Here is a 26948-nt window from a genome sequence, read left to right as displayed (position 1 = left end):
CTCCGCTGCAGAGTGAAAATCTCATTCAGGTTCACCATCGCTTCCTGCCATTATGACTTTGTGACGTGGTATGTGGTGCTCCTACAGGGCTGATCCTGGTGCCCAATGGGGCGGACATCGGGTACGCCCTGGGCGACCCCCGGCCCGCGCCGTCGCCCAGCCCCCCTGGAGCGCTGAACGCGACTCCCCCACTAGAGATGGTCACACCCTCAGAGTGGCAGGCTACCAACGCCAGCCTGGCGCCCGGACTCTCCACCACGGAGAGCCCCGCAGGGCTGGCCAACGAGTCGTCGGTGGTGTCACGCAAGCCGCAGTCCAGCCACCCCTGGGGCGTCGTCTTCACCATCCTGGGCACCGTCTTGCTCGACTTCGACGCCGATGCCTGTCAGAGCCCTGCCAGGGCCTACCTGCTGGACGTCACCGTACCAGGTACCTTCCAGTCTACTCTGGCCCAAGTGTCTAAATCAGTACTGTGTGGTGCGGGACAGCGTTCTCATATCTCCTCATTGCTTACACAGTCAAATTGGCAAACTCGTGCGCTCCTGTCAAGTGATCCACTTGTTCAAATGTGTTGAGGCGTCGCAGCTAGGGCGCAATCGCCAACTTGTCTATTTAAGCTTTCTTGTATGAATGTATCTGGCCCCAGTGTAAGCAGTCAGAATCTTATACGACCTGCAACGGGCGAGCTGTGCCCTGCAGACGTGCGTCATGACCATATGGCGTGACTGCAGCGTGTAAAAGGAGCGGAGAGGTGCTTACAAAATTCAAATGGCTCCGGGCACTATGGGACTTAACTTCTGAGGTCAGTGTCCTAGAACTCAGAACTACTTAAACCTAACTAACCTAAGGACATCACACACATCCATGCTCGAGGCAGGATTCGAACCTGCGACCGTAGTAGTCGCACGGTTCCAGACTGTAGCGCCTTGAAGCGCTCGGCCAGAGACGCTTACAGAGTAGTTACATTCTCTGGAACTATAAAAATTAATAACTGAACTAGAAATAGCCCGATGAACTTCATATTACGTATATAACCTTCTGTTGTAGAAAGGAACAATCTGTCAAGATCTGAAGTCAATAACTGTCATAATTTGGAAGTTACAAAAAGAAAAAAAAAAGTCAGTCCTGATTGGCCGTAATTCTGTACAGCCAATAAGAGTGAGACGGTTTGCCACGTCACGCAGGAGATAGAGGTGCTTGTGGAGGCAGAGAGAGAAGAAGGAAGTGGTGGACTAGCTTTCGAAGGAGCCGGTCATGCTGAAAGTGTCCGAACGCATTATGTGTAAAATGAAGTCATATTGTGACTTCCGTGTCTCGGTACAGTGATAAAAGTAGCTGGTGTTTACCATTAACAATTTGTGAAATTTTAAGAGTCGAGATATACACTACTGCCCATTAAAATTGCTACACCAATAAGAAATGCAGATGATAAACGGGTATTCATTGAACAAATATATTATACTCGAACTGACATGTGATTACATAAACCGCAATCGCGATAGGCTACATTCCGACCTTTATCAAAGTCGGAAACGTGATGGTACGCATTTCTCCTCCTTACACGAGGCATCACAACAACATTTCACCAGGCAACGCGGGTCAACTGCTGTTTGTGTATGAGAAGTCGGTTCGAAACTTTCCTCATGTCAGCACGTTGTAGGTGTCGCCATCGGCGCCAATCTTGTGTGAATGCTCTGAAAAGATAATGATTTGCATATCACAGGATCTTCCTCCTGTCGGTTAAATTTCGCGTCTGTAGCACGTCATCTTCGTGGTGTAGCAATTTTAATGGCCAGTAGTGTAGTAACAGTGTGGTGCTGCATTTCAATGATGGGGGTTGTTGGACCCTATTTTTTTGAAGATGAAGGAACTGCAGTTACTGTGACATCGGCTCGCTACGTTAAAGTGTTGGACAACTTTCTTCGTCCAGAATTTGAAAGGCGTCAAGTGAACATGAGAGAGAAATATGGTTTCAGCAGGACGGTGCCACAGCTCACACGGCGAGAACATTCATGGAAGTGATTCGACAGATGGTCCCAGGACATGCTATTTCGAGATACGGTGATGTATATTGGCCTCCTCGCTCACCCGACTTGTCGATATGCGACTTCTTTTTTGTGGGGACATTTAAACTCAAAAGTCTACACGAAGAAGCCTTGCACAATCGATGACCTAAAAAATTCCATTCGTCAGGAAATAGAAGCTGTGCCGAATGAAATGTTGGGGAGAGCCATGCGTAACTTTCGGGAGAGGATCCAAATTAGTATCCGACTACAAGGACGTCATCTCCAAAACCTTATTTTTCGATCCAAATTAAAATATGTATATTTCAAAACTGCATTAAAAAAAATCTATCACTTAATGCTTGTTATTATTATTTTTATCAAACCGTGTCGCAGTCATTAAATAGTGAAAAACGTGCGTTTTCTCTGCTCCACCTCGTTGTACGGTAATAGAGAAGGCGAATGTTCGACTGCCGTTTTATTGGGAGAATTTAGGGTTAGTGTATCAAACTAGTACGACCAATTCTTGAGTACCGTTCAAGAGTTTGGTATCCCCACCAGCTCGGATTAAAGGAGGACATCGAAGCAATTCAAAGGCAGGCTGCCAGATTTGTTACCGGTAGGTTCGATCAGCACGCAAATGGTTCAAAATGGCTCTGAGCACTATGGGACTCAACTGCTGTGGTCATAAGTCCCCTAGAACTTAGAACTACTTAAACCTAACTAACCTAAGGACAGCACACAACAGCCAGCCATCACGAGGCAGAGAAAATCCCTGACCCCGCCGGGAATCGAACCCGGGAACCCGGGCGTGGGAAGCGAGAACGCTACCGCACGACCACGAGATGCGGGCAGCACGCAAATATTACGGAGATGCTTCGTGGGCTCAAATGGAAATCCCCCCTTGACGGAGGGCGGCGTTCTTGTTGAGGACCACTGCTGAGAAAATTTATAGAACCTGTTTTTGGACTGACCACGAAGATAGGTGATCTGTGAATTTATTTTCAAAGAATATTCTCAAGAACTTATTTTATTTGCTAGCTTTTCATCACGAACATTAGAACATTTAATCACACTATGTAAGCGTGCAAGTAGTTGCCAGGGAGTAACTGATGAAATCATAACCAAATTCTTTTTAACAAATGGTAATTTATTCACTTTAATGGTGCCTAAAGCATTTTTAAAAAGAAGCAGATTTAAAATTATAATCAGAAAACACCCTCTAAATACCAAGTTACAATTTATTCAGATGCAGAAAGAAACAAATTTTTGAGTGTATGAACTTTCGGGCTGAGAACCTTGCCGCTCCGTTTTGACACGGCTGTAGTCACGACGACTCACAACAACCTCTGCAAGACTACACTGGTGCAAATCTGCAACACACCAGATTACCTTAAAGTAAAAGTTTTAACTATTCACACAAGCACACAAACTATGCACCCCGTAGGAGGGATGGAAATGGTACAAAACAATAAAATTAAAAGATTAACTTGCCACCGAAGGTGAAACTTTATTTTTACTTCTAAGAAAAGTCTTACGGTGGAAGGGTGGCAACTTTATATACTAAAATGACCATTTAAATAAAATCCCATGAAATGCAATCTCATATAAAATTATACAAGGTTGGCCAAACGAGTTAACATGCTCTACAGTACACATATAGCACCTCTCTAGACGATAGGCAAGATCAAAATATATTTCAGGCATTAGGCCGTTACACTCCAAGCAATAAATTAGGTAATACGCCGAATCCGGCAAACATGACACAGAACGCTCTGGACGACTGTTTAGCAAAAGTGACAAAAAGCGGATTACAGAGTACCTGACGGCTCAACACAAAAGATTTGTCTCAAGTATAGATAGTGTTGAGGATCAGTGGACAAAGTTCAAAACCATCGTACAATATGCGTTAGATGAGTATGTGCCAAGCAAGATCGTAAGAGATGGAAAAGTGCCACCGTGGTACAACAACCGAGTTAGAAATCTGCTGCGGAAGCAAAGGGAACTTCACAGCAAACATAAACATAGCGAAAGCCTTGTAGACAAACAAAAATTACGCGAAGCGAAATGTAGTGTGAGGAGGGCTATGCGAGAGGCGTTCAATGAATTCGAAAGTAAAGTTCTGTGTACTGACTTGGCAGAAAATCCTAAGAAATTTTGGTCTTATGTCAAAGCGGTAGGTTGATCAAAACAAAATGTCTAGACACTCTGTGACCAAAATGGTACTGAAACACAGGATGACAGACTAACGACCGAAATACTAAATGTCTTTTTCCAAAGCTGTTTCACAGAGGAAGACTGCACTGTAGTTCCCTCCCTAGATTGTCGCACAGATGACAAAATGGTAGATATCGAAATAGACGACAGAGGGATAGAGAAACAATTAAAATCGCTCAAAAGAGGAAAGGCCGCTGGACCTGATGGGATACCAGTTCGATTTTACACAGAGTACGCGAAGGAACTTGCCCCCCCTTCTTGCAGCGGTGTACCGTAGGTCTCTAGAAAAGCGTAGCGTTCCAAAGGTTTGGAAAAGGGCACAGGTCATCCCCGTTTTCAAGATGGGACGGATGTGCAGAACTACAGACCTATATCTCTAACGTCGATCAGTTGCAGAATTTTGGAACACGTATTATGTTCGAGTATAATGACTTTTCTGGAGACTAGAAATCTACTCTGTAGGAATCAGCATGGGTTTCGAAAAAGACGGTCGTGTGAAACCCAGCTCGCGCTGTTCGTCCACAAGACTCAGAGGGCCATAGACACGGGTTCCCAGGTAGATGCTGTGTTTCTTGACTTCCGCAAGGCGTTTGATACAGTTCCCCACAGTCGTTTAATGAACAAAGTAAGAGCATATGGACTATCAGACCAATTGTGTGATTGAAGAGTTCCTAGATAACAGAACGCTGCATGTCATTCTCAATGGAGAGAAGTCTTCCGAAGTAAGAGTGATTTCTGGTGTGCCGCAGGGGAGTTTCGTAGGACCGTTTCTATTCATAATATACATAAATGACCTTTTGGATGACATCGGAAGTTCACTGAGGCTTTTTGCGGATGATGCTGTGGTATATCGAGAGGTTGTAACAATGGAAAATTGTACTGAAATGCAGGAGGATCTGCAGCGAATTGACGCATGGTGCAGGGAATGGCAATTGAATCTCAATGTATACAAGTGTAATGTGCTGCGAATACATTGAAAGAAAGATCCCTCATCATTTAGCTACAAAATAGCAGGTCAGCAACTGGAAGCAGTTAATTCCATAAATTATCTGGGAGTACGCATTAAGAGTGATTTAAAATGGAATGACCATATAGATTGTCGGTAAAGCAGATGCCAGACTGAGATTCATTGGCAGAATCCTAAGGATATGCAACCCGGAAACACAGTAAGTAGGTTACAGTACATTCGTTCGCCCACTGCTTGACTAATGCTCACCGATGTGGGATCCGTACCAGATAGGGTTGATAGAAGAGGTAGAGAAGATCCAACGGAGAGCAGCGCGCTTCGTTACAGGATGATTTAGTAATCGCGAAAGCTTTACGGAGATGATAGATAAACTGCAGTGGAATACTCTGCAGGAGAGACGCTCAGTAGCTCGGTACGGGCTTTTGTTAAAGTTTCGAGAACATACCTGCACCGAAGAGTCATGCAGTATATTGCTCCCTCCAACGTATATCTCGCGAAGAGACCATGAGGATAAAATCAGAGAGATTAGAGCCGACACAGAAGCATACCGACAATCCTCCTTTTCACGAACAATACTAGACTTGAATAGAAGGGAGAACCGATAGAGGTACTCACGGTACCCTCCGCCACACACCGTCAGGTGGCTTGCGGAGTATGGATGTAGATGTAGACACTATCTGCCTAACAAATGCGGACGAGAGACATACGAGCAAGCTGGGGACGAGAGACTGACCAAGAAAACAAGTAAAATTTAAGAAGAGTAAATCACACAACATATCACCAGTCACTTAACTTCTAATAAACTGCGATTTCTCGAGACGACCTGGCGCAGCACCCCCAAATCGCTCTCCCGAACCGTCCGCTGCCAGCTGCTTCAACGGACGCAGGAAGGCGCGCCGATCTCCCGTCTTTTCTGGTCCACAACAACCGACCGACTGCCCGCTACTCCGTCCGTGGCTGCTGCTCCGTCGCGACTGCACTGCTGGTGCGTCTCCCACTCACTTCCAGACACACGACGGCGGAAATACTGGCTCGGACGCAACCATGCAGAGGAAACACGCCCACTGGCTAAGCGACATCCCTGCACCAGGGAAGAACCGAGCCGAGCTCCACAAGATGGTAACTGAAGGGGCCCAGAAGCGCTCGGAGAGCCAGTTACACCACGGCGTCGCAGCTCGCACCGGCCAGACTGATGTCGTGGGTTGACTCCTGTTGCTCTCGTGTCGACCGCGAAGCCACTACCGCTCGCTATACGGCGCGGCCCACTGGACTCACGTGGCGACCTCACATGCGCCGACGCTCAAGAGGGGCAAGTCATCTTGTGTGTCAGTGCGCGACCGACCAACCGATAGATCCAACCGCCAATGACCATTGCCCGAGCAAAGTCGAGCAGACTGGCGGCCTAACGCACAGACTCAGATGCAGGAACTAAGCCCCGACCGGGCGACCACTCGCTGAGTTCTCTTACTGGCGGAGTGGAAAGACTCTCATTTTGCCGGCTTTAAGAGTTGGTCCGAACGAGAGACATACTAACAGTCCGAATGAAAGACACTAACTGCCTAACAGATGCGGACGAGAGCCAGTTGATTCCGTATTTCTAGATTTCCGGAAAGCTTTTGGCACCGTTCCTCACAAGGGACTTCTAATCAAGCTGTGGGCCTATGGGGTACCGTCTCAGTTGTGCTACTGGATTCATGATTTCCTGTCAGGAAGGTCGCAGTTCGTAGTAATAGACGGCAAATCATCGAGTGAAACTGAAATGATATCAGGTGTTCCCCAGGGAAGCGTCCTGGGACCTCTGCTGTTCCTGATCTATATAAATGACCTGGGTGACAATCTGAGCAGTTCTCTTAGGTTGTTCGCAGATGATGCTGTAATTTACCGTCTAGTAAGGTCATCCGAAGACCAGTTTCAGTTGCAAAGCGATTTAGAAAAGATTGCTGTATGGTGTGGCAGGTGGCAGGTGACGCTAAATAACGAAAAGTGTGAGGTGATCCACACGAGTTCCAAAAGAAATCCTTTGGAATTCGATTACTTGATAAATAGTAAAATTCTCAAGGCTGTCAATTCAACTAAGTACCTGGGTGTTAAAATCACTTCAGTTGGAAAGACCACATTGATAATATCGAGGGGAAGGCGAGCCAAAGGTTGCGTTTCATTGGAGAAGATGCAACAAGTCCACTAAACAGACAGCTTACACTACACTCGTTTGTTAGAATATTGCCGCGCGGTGTGGGATCCTAACCAGGTGGGATTGACGGAGGACATCGAAAGGGTACAAAAAAGGGCAGCTCGTTTTGTATTATCACGTAATAGGGGAGAGAGTGTGGCAGATATGATACGCGAATTGGGATGGAAGTCATTAAAGCAAAGACGTTTTTCGTCGCGGCGAGATCTATTAACGAAATTTCAGTCACCAACTTTCTCTTCCGAATGCGAAAATACTTTGTTGAGCCCAACCTACATAAGTAGGAATGATCGCCAAAATAAAATAAGAGAAATCAGAGCTCGAACAGAAAGGTTTAGGTGTTCGTTTTACCCGGGAGTGGAATGGTAGAGAGATAGTATGATTGTGGTTCGATGAACCCTCTGCCAAGCACTTAAATGTATATTGCAGAGTAATCATGTAGATGTAGATGTAGATGTAGAAGAATAAATCACACAGCATATCACCAATCACTTAACTTCTAATAAACTGCGATTTCTAGAGAAGACCTGGCGCAACACCCCCAAATCGCTCTCCCGAACCGTCCGCTGCCAGCCGCTTCAACGGACGCAGGAAGGTGCACCAATCTCCCGTCTTCCCTGGTCCGCACCAACCGACCGACTGCCCGCTGCTCCGTCGCGACTGCACAGCTGGTGCGTCTCCCACTCACTTCCAGACACACGACGGCGGAAATACTGGCTCGGACCCAACCATGCAGAGGAAACACGCCCACTGGCTAAACGACAGCCCTGCACCAGGAAAGAACCGAGCCGAGCTCCACAAGATGGTAACTGAAGGGGCCCAGAAGCGCTCGGAGAGCCAGTTACACCACGGCGTCGCAGCTCGCACCGGCCAGACCGATGTCGTGGGTTGACTCCTGTTGCTCTCGTGTCGACCGCGAAGTCACTACCCCTCGCTATACGCCGCGGCCCACTGGACTCATGTTGCGACCTCACATGCGCCGACGCTCAAGAGGGACAAGTCATCTCGTGTGTCAGTGCGTGACCATCCAACCGATCGATCCAACCGCCAATGACCGTTGCCCGAGCAAACTCGAGCAGACTGGCGGCCTAACGCGCAGACTCAGATGCAGGAGCTCAGCCCTGACCGGGCGACCACTCGCTGAGTTCTCTTACTGGCGGAGTGGAAAGACTCTCATTTTGCCGGCTTTACGGGTTGATCTGAACGGGAGACACACTAACACTCCGAACGACAGACATTAACTGCCTAACAAATGCGGACGAGAGACAGACTAGCAAGATGGGGACGAAAGACTGACCCAGACTGACCGCCTGACGAGTTTTTTTTTTCTTTGTTGTGATTTTAATACCCTTATAACAACAGGTAGGCTCGCAGCAGCACATTACGCCGCTTTTCTGCCCAAGATATTACAATGGTAAAACAGAGAAGACACAAGAGTTGGAACAATCGGTGGGGAAAAAAACAGTAGACACATCAACATAAAAAACATGAAGCCGTTCACACTCGATGACAATCCACACTACAAAGTGTTGACACGACTCACATACACTCATGCCTTGATGGTACACATGAACGATTGAGCGTGACGGTGAACACGGAACACAAAACACGACGGCACACACGAGACACAGATGACGATGATCTCCAGCCCACGAATGTCTGCGAGTCCGCCAAGAGAGGAAGAGGGGAAGAAGGGTGAGGGGGGGAGGGGGGAGAACAAAGATGCCAATGCCAGTGGAGATGGGAGGAGGAGTAGAGGGATGGGGGAGGGGAAGCCCAGGGGAGGAGTGGGGAGAAATGGAGGAGGGAGGAAAGGGGGAGAGAAGGGTGGGAGGGTGCCCAAAGGAACAAACACAGGAAGAGGTAGGGAGGATCAAAGTTGATAGGAGGGGTAGATGGAGGGGAGGAGGGCATCATCAGGGAGGGGGAGCCGGCGGAAGCCACCTTGGTAAGGAGGGTGGAGAGATGGAGAGCAGATGGGATGTGGGAATACAGGCGCGGCAGCGGATGGGGGTGGGAGAGGATGGGCGAGACAAGCGGGTGAGGAGGATCGAGTTTACGGGAGGTGTAAAGGATCCGTATCCTCGCCTGGCGAGCTCATAGCGCCCCTTAAATGCACGTGAACAGGCAACCTTTCCCCTTTCCCACCAGAGGGAGACTCCAATGCTGCGATTGCCACAGCGGCGCCACCGCCAGAAACGGAGAGTGACTGCTTCACACTACGCGCTGCGGCGCGCTCTTCAAAACAGTAATTTTTTCCTCGGTTCAATAGTGTACGAGAAATTAGGGCTGATACTGAGGCTTATAGAGAGTCGTTTTTCCATAGCTCTATTTGCGAGTGGAAGCGGAAGGGAAATGACAACTACTAGTACCTCGTAGTCTCCACCACGAAACGTACGGCGTCTCGGAGTACGTAGCTCTAGCTGTTGAACCGTATCTAAACTGCAAGTTATAAAGTCAGCGGTGCGTGCACAAGCCTTACAGTCGGCATCTCTGGTGCGTTACCTATGTTTTGCTCAACCAGATGAGGCTGAAGCACGAGCAGCACCGTATACCTGTTCCTAAGGTGCCGTGTCGAGCCCGTATAATAGGTGCCAATTTAATGTTTTTTTAAGTGGGTAACAACCTAGGGAGCGGCATTATCGAAATAGACGGCCTTAGCGTAAACCGGTTTCGTCAGTTACGAGCGTGTCCGATATTTAGATCATAAGCAGAGTTCTTAGCAAGTGCTTAACATATTTGATCGACTCTAACACTTTGTAGCAAAACTTTTAGTCCCTCACGGCGCTAATTCTATCGCTTGCATCTACATCTTGGAACTTACCACCATGTTTTGAATCCGTCTATCTCGTCGAATTTCTTCTCTAGTCTTCTTCATGTGTTTATTAAATGTTACACCGGCCGCGGTGACCGAGCGGTTCTAGGCGCTACAGTCTGGAATCGCGTGACCGTAGCGGTCGCAGGTTCGAATCCTGCCTCGGGCATGGATGTGTGTGATGTCCTTAGGTTAGTTAGGTTTAATTAGTTCTAACTTCTAGGCGACTGATGACTTCAGAAGTTAAGTCGCATAGTGCTCAGAGCCATTTGAACCATTTGAGCCTGTTCTGAGTCAAAATCAGCTTTGTTAAATCTGTGTTACATGCCAACAGAAAAGAAAATTACGAGGAGAAGTTAGCCGCAAAGGAACTGGGGCCTCTCAGACCAGATCCATTGTCTGAGGAAGTGACGATATCAAATAAGCGTGACTGCTACCGAACATTTAACAGCGAAGTGTATAATAAGCGTGTCTTGTTCTGCGGGTGGAACGTAACAATGCTTGATTGTCAGCCCTGAAGGTAGTTCGTTAACTAATAGATCTGCTAGGAATCTTGTGCATTTGTCCGAAAAAATGAAAAAGCTCGAAGACTCTCATTTACACAAAAATACGAAATGAAGAATAGTGAAAACTTAAACGTTATTTGTTCTTGCCATAAACTGTACTTAATTATGTACAAAACAACAAAATTCCACAAAAGCAATTCTGCATTTTTTCAGACGAGTTATGAATATTATTATTACTACTATTGCTATTATCGATTGTGGTCGAAGTTATATATATACGGTGACAAAGATAACTGTTGCACAGCAGATGTTAATTTCACACGCTCATATTTATCTCAATTTAAAAATTTGTGAATACCCAGAATGCATACCTACGAGCCACCATAGCCAACAGCCACTCCCACCCCATTGCTGCTATGCGTCAGTCCTTCATCCCTACCATCCCTTCATCACATGCTTGCCTTGCTCACATGTCAACCTTTCCCACTTCAACAACAGGCTTCCTATCCCAGGGCAGGTCGTTACGGTTCTTAGTGGAAGCAGAGTGCTTCTTTTAAATGTCATTGTTTCGGCATCTAGTTTTAAATGTTTTTAAATGTGCGCTTTTGTGTTTTCGTTTTACATTTTTTTATTATGGTTTTTAACAAACAGTGTAAGAGGTCACATCCCTCGTATATCTAAAAATTTCCAGTTTGTTTCTCACCTCTAAAGGTTTCAAAATCAATGAAAATGTCTTGTCCTGTGCGGCCACACCAACTTAGAAAATTTTCTGGGCGCCACAATTAGTCCGTTACCTCCCAACCTCCCAAGCGAGTTGACTGTACCGCTGACACACCCGCCCATACGGGCACTGGAGGCTAAAAAAAAAAAAAAAAAAAAAAAAAAAAAAAAAAAAAAAAAAAAAAAAAAAAAAAAAAACGAAATATGGTAGAAACTATTCAACATTTGCAGATCACCTTGAACAGGAATACGATAGGCCAAGGTCAGCATAAAAAGATGTGAACATCGTAAACATCCTTTGCAAGGAAACTTCAATGTACACAAAGTGAACATTTACTCGATGATCAAATATTCGACGCCACACACTATATAAAATAATTTCAAACCTCAAATAATGGAATAAAGTTTTCCTTTCCAAAACCCAACTCTCTCTCACTCCATCTCTCTCTCCCCTCATCCCCCCCTTTCATTTCATCTAGCCCTCCTCACCCCTTTTTCTTCGTTTCTGTCTCCGTTCACTGTCACTCGTTTTTGCCCCGCCCCCATCTTTTCATCTTTTACATCTTGAACTCCATCGCTGCTTTTTCATTTTCTCTTACACAAAATAAATACACTCCTGGAAATTGAAATAAGAACACCGTGAATTCATTGTCCCAGGAAGGGGAAACTTTATTGACACATTCCTGGGGTCAGATACATCACATGATCACACTGACAGGACCACAGGCACATAGACACAGGCAACAGAGCATGCACAATGTCGGCACTAGTACAGTGTATATCCACCTTTCGCAGCAATGCAGGCTGCTATTCTCCCATGGAGACGATCGTAGAGATGCTGGATGTAGTCCTGTGGAACGGCTTGCCATGCCATTTCCACCTGGCGCCTCAGTTGGACCAGCGTTCGTGCTGGACGTGCAGACCGCGTGAGACGACGCTTCATCCAGTCCCAAACATGCTCAATGGGGGACAGATCCGGAGATCTTGCTGGCCAGGGTAGTTGACTTACACCTTCTAGAGCACGTTGGGTGGCACGGGATACATGCGGACGTGCATTGTCCTGTTGGAACAGCAAGTTCCCTTGCCGGTCTAGGAATGGTAGAACGATGGGTTCGATGACGGTTTGGATGTACCGTGCACTATTCAGTGTCCCCTCGACGATCACCAGTGGTGTACGGCCAGTGTAGGAGATCGCTCCCCACACCATGATGCCGGGTGTTGGCCCTGTGTGCCTCGGTCGTATGCAGTCCTGATTGTGGCGCTCACCTGCACGGCGCCAAACACGCATACGACCATCATTGGCACCAAGGCAGAAGCGACTCTCATCGCTGAAGACGACACGTCTCCATTCGTCCCTCCATTCACGCCTGTCGCGACACCACTGGAGGCGGGCTGCACGATGTTGGGGCGTGAGCGGAAGACGGCCTAACGGTGTGCGGGACCGTAGCCCAGCTTCATGGAGACGGTTGCGAATGGTCCTCGCCGATACCCCAGGAGCAACAGTGTCCCTAATTTGCTGGGAAATGGCGGTGCGGTCCCCTACGGCACTGCGTAGGATCCTACGGTCTTGGCGTGCATCCGTGCGTCGCTGCGGTCCGGTCCCAGGTCGACGGGCACGTGCACCTTCCGCCGACCACTGGCGACAACATCGATGTACTGTGGAGACCTCACGCCCCACGTGTTGAGCAATTCGGCGGTACGTCCACCCGGCCTCCCGCATGCCCACTATACGCCCTCGCTCAAAGTCCGTCAACTGCACATACGGTTCACGTCCACGCTGTCGCGGCATGCTACCAGTGTTAAAGACTGCGATGGAGCTCCGTATGCCACGGCAAACTGGCTGACGCTGACGGCGGCAGTGCACAAATGCTGCGCAGCTAGCGCCATTCGACGGCCAACACCGCGGTTCCTGGTGTGTCCGCTGTGCCGTGCGTGTGATCATTGCTTGTACAGCCCTCTCGCAGTGTCCGGAGCAAGTATGGTGGGTCTGACACACCGGTGTCAATGTGTTCTTTTTTCCATTTCCAGTAGTGTACATAGTAACATAATTAAACGTTCTAAGACTCGTATGGCGAATAGTAAAAAAAGAGAACATTTTTAGATCATAGGAAAAAACTAAAATAAAGATGGTAACCTACCACACAACACGCGAGAAATGTTTAGTCGGAAAAATACAAACGAACAGTAGTGGTAGTACGTTGTGGTTTGTCTCACTTCAAGAAATGTATAGATGTGTAAAGCAGTGTGGGGGTAAGGTAGTATCAACATCGTCGAAGGAACGAGCGCCTCAAAAACGTGCACGCAGATCGCTTTAGCAGACGTGAGCGAAACGCTCGCAAATAATGTACCGCTTGCACCTGTGTTTCGGCCCAGAAAACGAGTCAGATTATAACCATCTTTCATTATAGACCACAGATATACTTTATTTCACTAAAAGAAACACATTTCGTGATTTAACACGCATTTCCTTGTTGTTGGAAAGAGAGATTTAAAATACCTTCAGTAAAGGTAAAATAGTAGGACTGTTCAAATGGCTCTAAGCATCATGGGACATCTGAGGTCACCAGTCCCCTAGAACTTAGAACAACTTAAACATAACTAACCTAAGGATATCACACACATCCATGCCCGGAGCAGAATTCGAACCTGCGACCGTAGCGGTCTCGCGGTTCCAGACTGAAGCGTCTAGAACCGCTCGGTAACAGGGGCCGGCAGTAGGTACTGTTACATTAACGGGAATTTTTAATGTGCATGCAAAGATCGCCATAATTTTCAAGGAGGTGGAATTTTCTAACTGGGATAATTAACAAACTAACAGGCTATCTAAGTAACAGTATACGTTTTTGGAAACAGTAAAACCTGGCAACAGAACTATGTCACTGAATTTCGGGCGGTGGACCACTTGCAGATAGGAACATTCTACAGCACGAAACTTTCGAATAGGTATAAGCTTAGATATATTAAGTTCTCAGAAAAATTAAAACGTTTCATCCCATGTAGGCTTTCACGGCCGGCGTCTTCATCAGTAAACACTTCCGGGCTAAATTGCCGTGGTCGATCTGTAGAACTTCTTCTCCCTGACGTTTCGTTCTCAACTACGGAGAACATCTTCCGAGGTGATGTTCTCCGTAGTTGAGAACGAAACGTCAGGGAGAAGAAGTTCTACAGATCGACCACGGCAATTTAGCCCTGAAGTGTTTACTGATGAATTAAAACATTTGCTGAAAAGTAGAAAATGACTTATTGTGAATAAGCTATGTTAATCTTAAAATAAACAGACTTTAGTACTAGCCTATTGAATTTCGCCGTGGACATGCTTTGCAGGTATTGTTAATCATGAATACTCTTATTTCCTTAAATAAATGTTTCTATGTGTAGTAAATATACTATTATCATAAGTAAATTATATTGTGAATAATAAAATTCAGTGAAATACTCTACCCCCGAAGAGCTCATGAAGATCGATCGGTACCGACTGGCCGACGTGTCATCCTCAGTCCACAGGCGTCACTGGATGCGGATATGGAGGGGCATGTGGTCAGCACACCGCTCTCCCTGCCGTATGTCAGTTTACGAGACTGGAGCCGCTACTTCTCAATCAAGTAGCTCCTCCGTTTGCCTCACAAGGGCTGAGTGCACACCGCTTGCCGACAGCGCTCGGCAGGCCGGATGGTCACCCATTCAAGTGCGACAGCGCTTAACTTCGATGATCTGACGGGAACCGGTGTTACCTCTGCGGCAAGGCCGTTGACAGTGAAATACTGCGTGATAACAATTTGACAATTTTGTTAAGCTACGGTACGGCAAACTATCAAGGATATTGCAGTGGCTGTGTTATTCTGAATTACGATGCAATCTTCCTTCGCACATACAGTGCGGCAATTACAGCCGTTATGAAATACACGAAATGTATTCGCAGTCGCGAATATGGACAACCATCAGCTGTAGAATGGAATGACGAAAATGAAAAGCGGCCGCTCTGGCCGAGCGGTTATAGGCGCTTCAGTCCGCGGTGCTGCTACGGTCGCAGGTTCGAATCCTGCCTCGGGCATGGATGTGTTTGATGTTCTTAGGTTAGTTAGGTTTAAGTAGTTCTAAGTCTAGGGGACTGATGACCTCAGATGTTAAGTTCCATAGTGCTCAGAGCCTTTAAAAATAAAAAAAAAATAAAAATAAATAAAAATTTGTGCCGGACCGGGATTCGAACCCGTATCTCCCCTTTGTCACGAGCGGTCGATTTACCATTAGGCTACCTGAGCACGAATCGCTGCGGACCCAAAATTCCAAATGTCGTCAAACATACGCCTAAGATTTGTACTGGCACATCCATTATGTGTATTCCCGTACAGCTGAGACATTTTACTGGAAAGTCGCTTGCTCAGAGTCGGCGAATAAATATGAGATTGCAGTGCCTGTGTTATGGCACTTTATTCCATTTTTCAAGCAAAATTTAATGCAAATTCTTTGATCCACCTGTTTCGTAAGTAAAAATTCGCCGTGCACTCGTAAACACGTATAACCTTTTCGACTGTCAACAAAAGACTAAATATTCAAAAGAGCTGAAAATGTAAAAATGTGTACCAACAAGGAAAAAAAACTTTAAAAATTGTATTTATAAAGCCCGGGAAACTTAAAAAAAATAGCTCGTAGCTTGTGCAGATCCTTCCAGACTGAATTTTTTGCAAATGCATCTTGAAGTCCTCAATTCCATCACAGCCTTGACTGCAATATTTCTTCGTGTTGTCCCTTTCCTTCTATACATCTAATTAACTGTGTACAAATCTCACTGCAGACTGTTCTTTGACCTGGGTGAAGGCGATAAACGATACAAGTGTCACCTCCAAAGGATTTGCAGAGCGAACTTTGTTTTAACACAGGGAAATACTTCACTTTGTAAGTAGGCTGTTTAGGTTTTTATGTTGGTAACGCCACGCAGCGCTCTGTATAAAAATCGCAGACTGCGCTGTGTGCAGTCAATGGCTGGTTGGACTCATTGTTGGAATATTCGCTTGTTTAGTGTTGGGCGGTTGGATGTGAACAGCGCGTGGCGTTGCGCAGTTGGAGGTGAGCCGCCAGCAGTGGTGAATGTGGGGAGAGAGATGGCGGAGTTTTGAGAGCGGACGATCTGGACGTGTGTCCATCAGAAAAAGGAAATTTGTCAAAATAGATGTCAAAAATCTTGTACATGGCTGCACGTTCAGAGACCGTGAATAGTTACAATTGAAAGAAATTCAGCCCTCGGTCACTATTTTTAACAAATTAACCTGGTTTCGACACTGCTAGGAGTGTCTTCCTCAGAATTTAAATCAAAGAATGGTCTATAACATGGTCATAGAATAATGACTAAAATCGTATGATAGGGTATAAGTACGGAATCGTCGTGGAAGACTGGCAGTACTTATATGTCATTTATAAAATAATAAATATGCCAAAAGGGCATTTATCTTAAATATCTTTGTGACTAATGCCCTTTAAGTACTGCCGGTTTTTCACGACGATTCCATACTTATACTCTATCATACGTTTTTAGAGATAATTCTGTGGCCGTTATAGAATATAGACCATTCTTTGATGTAAATTCTGAGGAAGACACTCCTAGCAGTGTCGACACCAGGTTAATTTGTTAAAAATAGTGACCGAGGGCTGAATTTCTTTCAATTATATATATATATATATATATATATATATATATATATATATATATATAATGACTTTTGGACACTGTAAAGGTAAATACATTGTTTGTTCTTTATCAAAATGTTTCATTTGCTAACTATGCCTATCAGTAGTTAGTGCCTTCAGTAGTTAGAATCTTTTATTTAGCTGGCAGTATTGGCGCTCGCTGTATTCCAGTAGTTCGAGTAACGAAGTTTTTTGTGAGGTAAATGATTCATGAAAGGTATAGGTTATTGTTAGTCAGGGCCATTCTTTTGTAGGGCTTATTGAAAGATATTGCGTTGCGCTAAAATATTGTGTCAGTTTAGTGATAATCGGAATAATTAAAGAAAAAACTGAGTACGTTGAGTTTTGATCAACTGTTTGAAAATCAAATATCGTAGAAGTTTACTAGCACAGTAATTCATAACATTCAAAGGGGAAGTTTCACTTGATCGGATCGATCGATCTTACTAATTTTTCAATTTTTTTCTTTCCATTTTAATAATTCCTTGTTTTTTTTTTCGTTTATTGCTTTCAGACGCTAGGGGCATCCTATTCTTGGAGGCCCCAGCGCAATGCAGTGTCGCGGTTGACCCAACTCAATTACGCCGCTGGTTTCAGGCAGTAAAGAGTCGGTTACTCATCAGTAGGACACGGTAAGCGCCACCACCGGATTCCCCGGAAACTTGGCTCAGTGGAAGAGGAGTCAGATTATCCGGCACGTGTCTCGGCTTATTCATAGATGGAGCTCGGCCGTTTCTGAGAAAACCACGGTCAGAGTTTTGCAGGTAGTTTGTGTGCGTTTCGCACTTCTAAATGTTGCCCCCCAGTGTTCGAAACACGATTATTGCTTTTATTTTTGTGTTTCGTTTGTATATCCAGATCTGCAGTAGATCGTTAGACGAATGTTTTCCACTGTATATCGATATAACGACGTCCGTACTCGCCAACTACTTTCTTGTCAGATTAATGAATTAATATTGAATATTGTAATCCCGAAATCCTCGAAAAATAAGCGAAAAATATACTTATTCGAAAAAGCGTATAAAAATTTACTTGAGGCCTTCCTGAGAGACAATCTCCACTCATTCCAAATTAATGATATAAGTGTAGACCAGATGTGTCTTAAAGAAATAGTATCGGCAGCAATTGACGGATTTATACCAAATAAATTAACAAACAACGGAGCTAATACTCCTTGGTACACAAAACGGGTTATAACGCTGTTGCAGAAACAACGGAACAAAAGTGCCAAATTTAAACAGACGCAAAATCCCCAAGATTATGCGTTCTTATACAGAAGCCCGAAATTTAGCGCAGACTTCAATGCGAGATGCTTATAACAGTCTCCACAACGAAACTTTGTCTCGAAACTTAGCAGAAAATCCAAAGAGATTCTGCTCGTATGTGAAGAACGTTGGCGACAAGAAACAATCAGTGCCTTCTCCGCGCGATAGCAATGAAGATACTATTGAAGACAGTGCTGCCAAAGCAGAGTTACGAAACACAGCCTTCCGAAATGCCTTAAAAAAAAGACGAAGTAAATATTCCAGAATTTGAATCGAAAACAGCTGCCAACATGAGTAACATAGAACTAAACATCCTCGGAGTAGTGAAGCAACTTAAATAACTTAATAAAAGCAAGTCTTCTGTTCCAGACTGCATACCAATTAGGTTCCTTTCGGAGTACGTTGATGTATTAGCTTCATACTTTACAATCATATACAACCGTTCGCTCGACGAAAGATCCGTACCTAAAGACTGGAAAGGTGCACAGTTAAGAAAGGTAGTAGGAATAATCCACTAAATTACAGGCCCATATCGTTAGCGTCGAAATGCAGCAGAATTTTGGAACATGTATTGTGTTCGAACATTATGAATTACTTCGAAGAAAACGGTCTATTGATACATAGTGAACATGGGTTTAGAAAACATCGTTCCTGTGAAACACAACTAGCTCTTTATTCACATGAAGTGTTGAGCGCTATTGACAAGCCATTTCAGATCGATTCCGTATTTCTGGATTTCCGGAAGGCTTTGGCACTGTACCACACAAGCGGCTCGTAGTGAAGTTACGTGTTTATGGAATATCGTCTCAGTTATGTGACTGGATTTGTGATTTCCTGTCAGAGAGGTCACAGTTCGCAGTAACTGACGGAAACTCACCGAGTAAAACAGAAGTGACTTCTGGCGTTTCCCAAGGTAGTGTTATAGGCCCTTTGCTGTTCCTTATCTATATAAACGGTTTGAGCGACAATCTGAGGAGCCGTCTTCGGTTGTTTGCAGATGACGCTGTCGTTTATCGACTAATAAAGTCATCAGAAGATCAAAACAAATTACAAACCATTTAGAAAAGATATCTGAATGATGCGGAAAGTGGCAGTTGACCATAAATAAAGAAAAGTGTGAGGTCATCCACATGAGCGCTAAAAGGAACTCATTAAACTTCGGTTACACGATAAATCAGTCTCATGTAAAAGCTGTACATTCAACTAAATACCTAGGCATTACAATTACGAACAACTTAAATTGGAAGGAACCCATAGAAAATATTGTGGGGAAGTGAAACCAAAGACTGCGTTTTATTGGCAGGACACTTAGAAAATGTAACAGACCTACTAAGGAGACTGCGTACACTACGCTTGTCCGTCCTCTTTTAGAATACTGCTGCGCGGTGTGGGATCCTTACCAGATAGGACTGACGGAGTACATCGAAAAAGTTCAAAGAAAGGCAGCACGTTTTGTATTATCGCGAAATATGTGAGAGAGTGTCACAGAAATGGTACAGGATTTGGGCTGGACATCATTAAAGGAAAGGCGTTTTTCGTTGCGACGGAATCTTCTCACGAAATTACAATCGTCAATTTTTTCCTCGGAGTCCGAAAATATTATGCTGACACCGACCTACATAGGGAGGAACGATCACCAATATAAAATAAGGGAAATCAGAGCTCGTACGGAAACATATAGGTGTTCATTCTTCCCGCGCGCTATACGAGATTGGAATAATAGAGAATTGTGAAGGTGGCACGATGAACCCTCTGTCAGGCACTCAAATGTGATTTGCAGAGTATCCATGTAGATATAGATGTATATGTAAAACAAAAATAGAAAAATTTTTGAAATTGTTTTCAGTGAAGTGTCCTATACCGTATCTTGATTCATAATCAAGTGCAAGCGCCAGTTTTCTGAAAAATGATCCGTTATGCATCGTTCGCCGCGGAATTACTGGCAACTCTCGAAATCTTCGTTTGTTTCCCGAGCGAAACTCGTACGAAGAAATGTCATTGTAGAAAAGCTGTCTTAGCGCGATGCTCGTTGTGTTCGGAATATCTGTGTATCGATTATTTCTACTATCGCTATCATCCGAGGGAATACACCATATTTTTATGAAGAATAATATATGAGCAAAACGTAATAATTAATATAAGAATTGGTATCAGAATTAAATACCAAAATATGAGAATTTTAAAGAATTGTAACCCTCAAAATACTACACACAGATACGTAATATATGTATTGCACTTACTGCGAAATCCAGCACTAATTTCTGAATTAATGTAACGCCCTTGTATGCCATAATCTGATAAGAAACATTTGTGTAGTTATCTTATACGGACATTTGTCAGGCTTTGAATATTGCGTGTACCAACTTGCAATGTCCTTTTCCTTACCAATAATTGTCGTAATGAGTTTCTATCCAATTTCCTAGGTTCCGCTTTAGATTCTCGAGCTTATTGAAGTTTTTTGTGGATAATGGGATGCTGGCTCATTAACCCAAACCCCGAACTTGGAGGACCAGGATTTGATGGTTCAAATGGCTCTGAGCACTATGGGACTTAACATCTGAGGGCATCAGTCCCTAGAACTTAGAACTACTTAAACCTAACTAACTTAAGGACATCACACACATCCATGCCCGAGGCAGGATTCGAACCTGCGACCGTAACGGTCGCGCGGTTCCAGACTGAAGCGCCTAGAACCGCTCCGTCACACCAGCCGGCCAGGATTTGATATCAGCGTTAAAATGGGACGGGCATATGATGAGAATGCCAGATCATCGGTGGCCAAAGAATGTTTACGAATGGAAACCACCCGGCAGACGTAAGCGCGAAAGACCACGACGTTCTTGGAAAGACCACATAAGTGGAGTAATAGAACATCGCAGCGTCGACAAGGAAGATGCGCTGGATAAAGAGGCTTGGCGGAGGATAACAGGAATACAACAAGATGTTGTTATTAATTAATCTTTGTACTGATTAATCCTGTAATAATAATAATAATAATAATAATAATAATAATAATATCCAAACAAATTCAAATAATATCACATCACAGCCAATACAGATTAAGCGTGGAATATACCAAGGAGACTCTTTAAGTCCTTTCTGGTTCTGCCTTGCTCTGAACCCACTATCCAACATGCTAAATAATACAAATCATCGATACAATATTACTGGAACATACCCACACAAAATCACACATTTGCTATACATGGATGATCTAAAACTACTGGCAGCAACAAATCAACAACTCAACCAATTACTAAAGATAACAGAAGTATTCAGCAATGATATAAATATGGCTTTAGGAACAGACAAATGTAAGAAAAATAGCATAGTCAAGGGAAAACACACTAAATAAGAAGATTACATATTGGATAACCACAGCGACTGCATAGAAGGGATGGAAAAAAAACAGAAGCCTATAAATATCTAGGATACAGACAAAAAATAGGAATAGATAATACAAATATTAAAGAAGAACTAAAAGAAAAATATAAACAAAGACTAACAAAAATACTGAAAACAGAATTGACAGCAAGAAACAAGACAAAAGCTATAAATACTTACGCTATACCAATATTGACCTACTCATTTGGAGTAGTGAAATGGAGTAACACAGACCTAGAAGCACACAATACACTTACACGATCACAATGCCACAAATATAGAATACATCACATACATTCAGCAACAGAAAGATTCACATTAAGCAGAAAGGAAGGAGGAAGGGGATTTATCGATATAAAAAACCTACATTATGGACAGGTAGACAATTTACGAAAATTCTTTCTAGAACGAGCAGAAACTAGCAAAATACACAAAGCAATCACTCGTATAAATACATCGGCTACACCACTGCAATTTCATAACCACTTCTACAACCCTTTAGATCACATAACGTCAACAGATACGAAGAAAGTAAATTGGAAAAAGAAAACACTACATGGCAAGCACCCGTATCATCTAACACAGCCACACATCGATCAAAACGCATCCAACATACGGCTAAGAAAAGGCAATATATACAGTGAGACGGAAGGATTCATGATTGCAATACAGGGTCAAACAATAAACACCAGATATTACAGCAAGCATATTATTAAAGATCCCAATACCACAACAGATAAATGCAGACTTTGCAAACAACAAACAGAAACAGTAGATCACATCACAAGCGGATGTACAATACGAGCAAATACAGAATACCCCAGAAGACATGACAATGTAGCAAAAATAATACATCAACAGCTTGCCTTACAACATAAACTTATAAAACAACACGTTCCCACATACAAGTATGCACCACAAAATGTACTGGAGAATGATGAATACAAATTATACTGGAACAGAACCATTATAACAGATAAAACAACACCACATAACAAACCTGACATCATACTCACCAATAAAAAGAAGAAATTAACACAACTAATCGAAATATCCATACCCAATACAACAAATATACAAAAGAAAACAGGAGTAAAAATTGAAAAATACATCCAACTGGCTGAGGAAGTCAATGACATGTGGGATCAGGATAAAGTTGACATTATACCAATTATACTATCAACTACAGGAGTCATACCACACAATATCCACAAGTACATCAATGCGATACAGCTACATCCAAAATTATATATACAACTACAGAAATTCGTAATTATTGATACATGTTCAATTACCCGAAAGTTCCTAAATGCAATATAACATATATCATACTGTTAAAAGGAAGTCACGCTTGATCAAGGTCCGTGTCACTTCCCATTTTTGACCAGACATAACGTCTGAGAAAAGAAAGAAATAATAATAATAATCATCTACGGACATGTGTAGATAAATAAAAACAATAAAAATTAAATGAAGTTAACTATAATCGCGTTTCGAACACTGGGCGCAAAATTGTGCTATCATTTTTTCTTATTGTTGTTGTTGTTGTTGTGGTCTTCAGTCCTGAGACTGGTTTGATGCAGCTCTCCATGCTACTCAGACCTGCGCAAGCTTCCCCATCTCCGAGTACCTAGTGCAACCTACATCCTTCTGAATCTGCTTAGTGTATTCATCTCTTGGTCTCCTCTTTTTACCCTCCACACTGCCGTCCAATACTAAATTGGTGATCCCTTGATGCCTCAGAACATGTTGCACCAACCGATGCCTTCTTCTAGTCAAGTTGTGCCACAAATTCCTCTACTCCCCAATTATATTCAGAGCCTCCTCATTGGTTATGTGATCTACCCATCTAATCATCAGCCTGTAGCACCACATTTCGAAAGCTTCTATTCTTGTCTATGGTACGGTGCGGTAAGACGTACACAAGTACCTAGAAAATGCCTCGGAAATTTTGGCCATGGTTTTTTCAGAAACGGTCGAGTATTCACGGGTAATCCGAGACACGTGTTCGCGTGTTTTGGCTCCTCTTCCATTGAGCAAATTTGCTGGGAAATCTGGTGATGACACTCTCCGTGTTGTCATCGTCAGTAATACGCGAAGGCCCTAATTAGGACTAGATCGATTGGTCGTAGTCGATCTCCCATTTTTGAAAAGAGCGGCTCTTACCTGTTACAGAGGCAGAGGTTGAAAATACTGCTTCAGATGCAAATTACTTTATTTTCACACGACCAGTTTCAGACTGTTATAAGCCCATCCTCAGGTGTCGTAGCTGGGCTGTGGTCCCCGAGCGCCGGGTGTACCAGACGCCGTGTGCTGCCTATGAGCGCAAAACGACACCTGAGGATGGGCTTATAACGGTCCGAAACCGGTCGTGTGAAAATAAAGTAATTTTCAACTGAAGCGTTATTTCCAACCTCTGCTATAATAGTTGCGGATGTTCTTCCAGCAGGATTGTTTGCTGTTGCAGAGGACCACGCGCGGGGACTCAGCACGTTCACCATCATGGCCGGCCTGGGCGGCTTCATGGGCTACGCCCTGGGCGGCATCAACTGGGACGCCACCTTCATCGGTGAGTAGCCCGCTCTCTGACTTTTCCTCTACCTCTCCCCCTGTACTCTGTTTACTTTCCGTAGCCGCCTGACACCAAGGGAAAAGTACAGGGGCAGCCAGGGGCAATCCGTGCTGGTCACAGGCTCCCCTAACATCCGTACATTGTCGACGGGCTGGGCGCTCACCTGTGCCTTCAAATCTCAGCACAACCATGAATTCGATGGGTTCTGGTCAGGTGAACAGGGAGGCCATGCTATTGGACCTGCTTGACAAATCCATTGGCCACGGAACATTGGATCTCTAGAAAATGCGGTGGCGCCATCTCGTGCATAAACAATAGTTGTTTCTTCTCTGTAAAGGTAACTTGCTCCAATAAGAATGGTACACTACTGGCCATTAAATTGCTACACCAAGAAGAAATGCAGATGATAAATGGGTATTCATTGGACAAATAAATTATACTAGAACTGACATGTGATTATATGTTCACGCAATTTGAGTGCATAGATCCTCAGAAATCAGTACCCAGAACAACCAACTCCGGCCGTAATAACAGCCTTGATACGCCTGGGCACTGAGTACAGGTACAGCTGCCAATGCAGCTTCAACACGATACCACAGTTCACCAAGAGTAGTGACTGGCGTATTGTGACGGGCCAGTTGCTCGGCCACCATTGACCACACGTTTTCAATAAGTGAGAGATCTGGAGAATGTGCTGGCCAGGGCAGCAGTCAAACATTTTCTGTATCCAGAAAGGTCCATACAGGACCTGCAATATGCGGTCGTGCATTATCCTGCTGAAATGTAGGGTTTCGCAGGGATAGAATGAAGGGTAGAGCCACGGGTCGTAACACATCTGAAATGTAACGTCCACTGTTCAAAGTGCCATCAATGCGAACAATAGGTGACCGAGACGTGTAACCAATGGCACCCCATACCATCACGCCGGCTGATACGCCAGTATGGCGATGACGAATACACGCTTCCAATGTGCGTTCACCGCGATGTCGCCAAACACGGAAGCGACCACTGTGATGCTGTAAACATAACCTGCATTCACCCGAAAAAATGACGTTTTCCCATTCGTGCACCCAGGTTCGTTGTTGAGCACATAATCGCAGGCGCTTCTGTGTGTGATGCAGCGTCAAGGATAAGTGCAGCCGTGGTCTCCGAGCTGATAGTCCATGCTGCTGCAAATGTCGTCGAACTGTTGGTGACGATGGTTGTTGTCTTGCAAACGTCCCCATCTGTTGACTCAGGGATCGAGACGTGGCTGCACAATCCGTTACAGCCATGCGGATAAGATGCCTGTCATCTCGACTGCTAGTGAAACGAGGCCGTTTGGACCAGCACGGCGTTCCGTATTACCCTCCTGAACCCACCGATTCCAAATTCTGCTGACAGTCATTGGATGTCGACCAACGCGAGCAGCAATGTCGCCATACAATAAACCGCAGTCGCGATAGGCTACAATCCGACCTTTATCAAAGTCGGAAACGTGGTGGTACGCATTCCTCCTCCTTACACGAGGTATCACAACAATGTTTCACCAGGCAACGCCGGTCAACTGCTGTTTGTGTATGAGAAATCGGTTGGAAACTTTCCTCATTTCAGCACGTTGTAGGTGTCGCCACCGGCGCCAACCTTGTGTGAATCCTCTTAAAATCTAATCATTTGCGTTTCACAGCATCTTCTTCCTGTCGGTTAAATTTCGCATCTGTAGCACGTCGTCTTCATGTGTAGCAATTCTAATGGCCAGTAGTGTAATACATTGAGCAGAAATCGGATTTACGCAGCACCTTCTTAGTCTGTTTGGTAAAGTGTATGGCCCAAAGACTGTTCCTGCCCGTAAACTGATCCTGAAGTGATCGAGATACCTCAGCCCGACGGTTGCTCGAGGATTACACCCGCCAACACGCGCTTGTTGTCATAGTTTACTACACCAACTTTCGTGAATCCCACCTCATCTGTGAATAAAGTTCGCATTACGGGTAGTAAGTATAACGGCCCATTTCGCAGCAGGTACTGGTTTCCTGACATACACTCCTGGAAATGGAAAAAAGAACACATTGACACCGGTGTGTCAGACCCACCATACTTGCTCCGGACACTGCGAGAGGGCTGTGCAAGCAATGATCACACGCACGGCACAGCGGACACACCAGGAACCGCGGTGTTGGCCGTCGAATGGCGCTAGCTGCGCAGCATTTGTGCACCGCCGCCGTCAGTGTCAGCCAGTTTGCCGTGGCATACGGAGCTCCATCGCAGTCTTTAACACTGGTAGCATGCCACGACAGCGTGGACGTGAACCGTATGTGCAGTTGACGGACTTTGAGCGAGGGCGTATAGTGGGCATGCGGGAGGCCGGGTGGACGTACCGCCGAATTGCTCAACACGTGGGGCGTGAGGTCTCCACAGTACATCGATGTTGTCGCCAGTGGTCGGCGAAAGGTGCACGTGCCCGTCGACCTGGGACCGGACCGCAGCGACGCACGGATGCACGCCAAGACCGTAGGATCCTACGCAGTGCCGTAGGGGACCGCACCGCCACTTCCCAGCAAATTAGGGACACTGTTGCTCCTGGGGTATCGGCGAGGACCATTCGCAACCGTCTCCATGAAGCTGGGCTACGATCCCGCACACCGTTAGG

The 26948-nt window shown here is 44.9% G+C and overlaps 1 protein-coding gene across 1 annotated transcript in view; it reads left to right on the top strand.

The window, feature by feature from the left end:
- Positions 1 to 26948, top strand: part of LOC124552283 (proton-associated sugar transporter A-like) — a 124224-nt gene that overhangs the window by 5833 nt on the left and 91443 nt on the right. The window contains exons 3-4 of the mRNA XM_047126561.1: positions 88 to 429; positions 24215 to 24316. Coding sequence (XP_046982517.1) covers positions 88 to 429; positions 24215 to 24316 — 444 coding nt within the window. The remainder of the gene's footprint in view (positions 1 to 87; positions 430 to 24214; positions 24317 to 26948) is intronic.

Source organism: Schistocerca americana, chromosome 10, assembly GCF_021461395.2.
Source record: "Schistocerca americana isolate TAMUIC-IGC-003095 chromosome 10, iqSchAmer2.1, whole genome shotgun sequence".
Classification (NCBI taxonomy): Eukaryota; Metazoa; Arthropoda; class Insecta; order Orthoptera; family Acrididae; genus Schistocerca; species Schistocerca americana.
Note: the sequence above shows the minus strand (reverse complement) of the source record. Positions and strands in the feature narration are given on the sequence as shown.